Source organism: Nicotiana sylvestris, chromosome 2 (genome assembly GCF_000393655.2).
Source record: "Nicotiana sylvestris chromosome 2, ASM39365v2, whole genome shotgun sequence".
NCBI classification, from domain to species: domain Eukaryota; kingdom Viridiplantae; phylum Streptophyta; class Magnoliopsida; order Solanales; family Solanaceae; genus Nicotiana; species Nicotiana sylvestris.
The window spans coordinates 119,099,585-119,101,303 of NC_091058.1; the positions used below are offsets into that span (position 1 = coordinate 119,099,585).

General features: G+C 39.0%; 1 protein-coding gene across 1 annotated transcript; it reads left to right on the plus strand.

The window, feature by feature from the left end:
* The first annotated feature begins 774 nt into the window (after positions 1-774).
* Positions 775-1,329, plus strand: LOC104241935 (uncharacterized). Its single transcript, XM_009796904.1, has one exon. The coding sequence runs from the start codon at positions 775-777 to the stop codon at positions 1,327-1,329; it is 555 nt and encodes a 184-aa protein (XP_009795206.1).
* Positions 1,330-1,719: the final 390 nt, after the last annotated feature.

Consider the following 1,719-nt stretch of genomic DNA (forward strand, 5'->3'; position numbering starts at 1 on the left):
AATGTGTTTTAAAGAAGTTTATTCTGAACCAAGGTGTTTTGTAAGATTTCGCTATTTTATTGCGCTTATTTGGTTTTACTCTACTTCTTTATAGCATGTTGTTGTGTTTTTACGCGATTTAAGTTTTCATTTATTGTTGTTACTCACTAATTTGGAGTAATCACTTTACTCCCTGCACCCTGTGTGCAGATTCAGGAGCTTCTGGTCCCGCCAGTGAGGGTTGATTACTCAACAGGCTATTCAGAGTCCACTAGGTAGCTGCTCGGCGTTCGCAGACCAGTGTTTCTCCCTCCTATTTTATTTCCCTTGTCCTAGTTATGTAATAGATTGTGTAAATTCTTTCAGACTTGTAGACTTACGATAGATGCTCATGACTAGTGACACCCTGATGTCGGGCTGTGTTTGGTTTTTCGCAGTTGATATATTTCACTCTATTATGGGATTTATCATTATTACTGACTTAATTATACATTATTATCTGTTAAATTAATTGGAAGTTTGTGTCGGCTGGCCTTGTCTTCACGAGAGGTGCCATCACAACCGGGTCTAGGTTTAGGGTCGTGACAAGAAAGTTTCATTTACATACTTGTTCAGTAGTTAGCACTGTACCAAACTAATATAGGACCAGATCGCTATACAGTTTGGTTTATGAATATTTTCAAAGGAAACTCATAGAGAACCCGGCTCTCTATACAGTCTGGTGGATGCTAAGTTTCTAACAATTGGTATCAGAGCAGGTTCTTTCTAAAAGGTTAACACCTAGAAAGGATCTACATGGCTACTCCACCAAATCACAAGGAAGGACAATCAACGTACAGACCACCAAATTTCAACGGTCAATACTATGGTTGGTGGAAAACAAGAATGCATGATTCCATTATGGCTGAAGACTCAGAGCTGTGGGATGTAATATGTGATGGACCTTTTGTTCCCATGAAAACTATTGGTGAGGGAACAGTTATAGTCCCAAAAACAAGAAAAGAGTACAACGATGCTGATAGAAAAGCTATTGAGAAGAATTTTAGGGCAAAGAAGATTCTTGTTTGTAGCATCGGACCAGATGAGTACAATCGCTTTTCAGCTTGTCAGTCTGCTAAAGAGATTTGGGAAGCTCTTCAAACTTCCCATGAGGGAACTACTCAGGTTAAGCAGTCCAAAATTGATATGCTTACTGCTGAGTATGAGCTTTTTAAGATGAAGGAGGATGAGTCTATTCAATATATACACACATGTTTCACCTCCATTATCAATGAGCTTCACTCCCTTGGTGAAGTCATCCCAAGAAACAAGCTGGTCCAGAAAATACTTAGTGTTTTACCAGGTTCTTAGAAAAGTAAAGTAAATGCTATCACTGAAGCCAAGGATTTGCAGAAGCTGATCGGTGATGAACTCATTGGAAATCTCAAAACTTAAGAGATGAAGAGAAAGAAGGATCTTGAAAGAAGAGAGCCCAAGAAGGAGAAGAATTTGGTTCTCAAGGCTGCCAACAAAGACTCAAGTAGTGATGAATCCGACATGGAGTATGTCACTCGAAGATTCCAAAAGATGATTCAAAAAAATGGTGGGATTCCAAAGAAAAGAACTTCCAGCGGGAATTTTGAAGAAAATGATTGATGCCATATGTGTGAAAAGTCTGGACACTTCATTAAAGACTGTCCTCTTCATAAGCAGGATCATTATAAAACCAGTACTGAAAAGGCCACTAAAAGGAACCAGGTC

Bases quoted from the DNA above. Each gene is read 5' to 3' on its own strand.
- LOC104241935 (XM_009796904.1), top strand. From the start codon at position 775: ATGGCTACTCCACCAAATCACAAGGAAGGACAATCAACGTACAGACCA.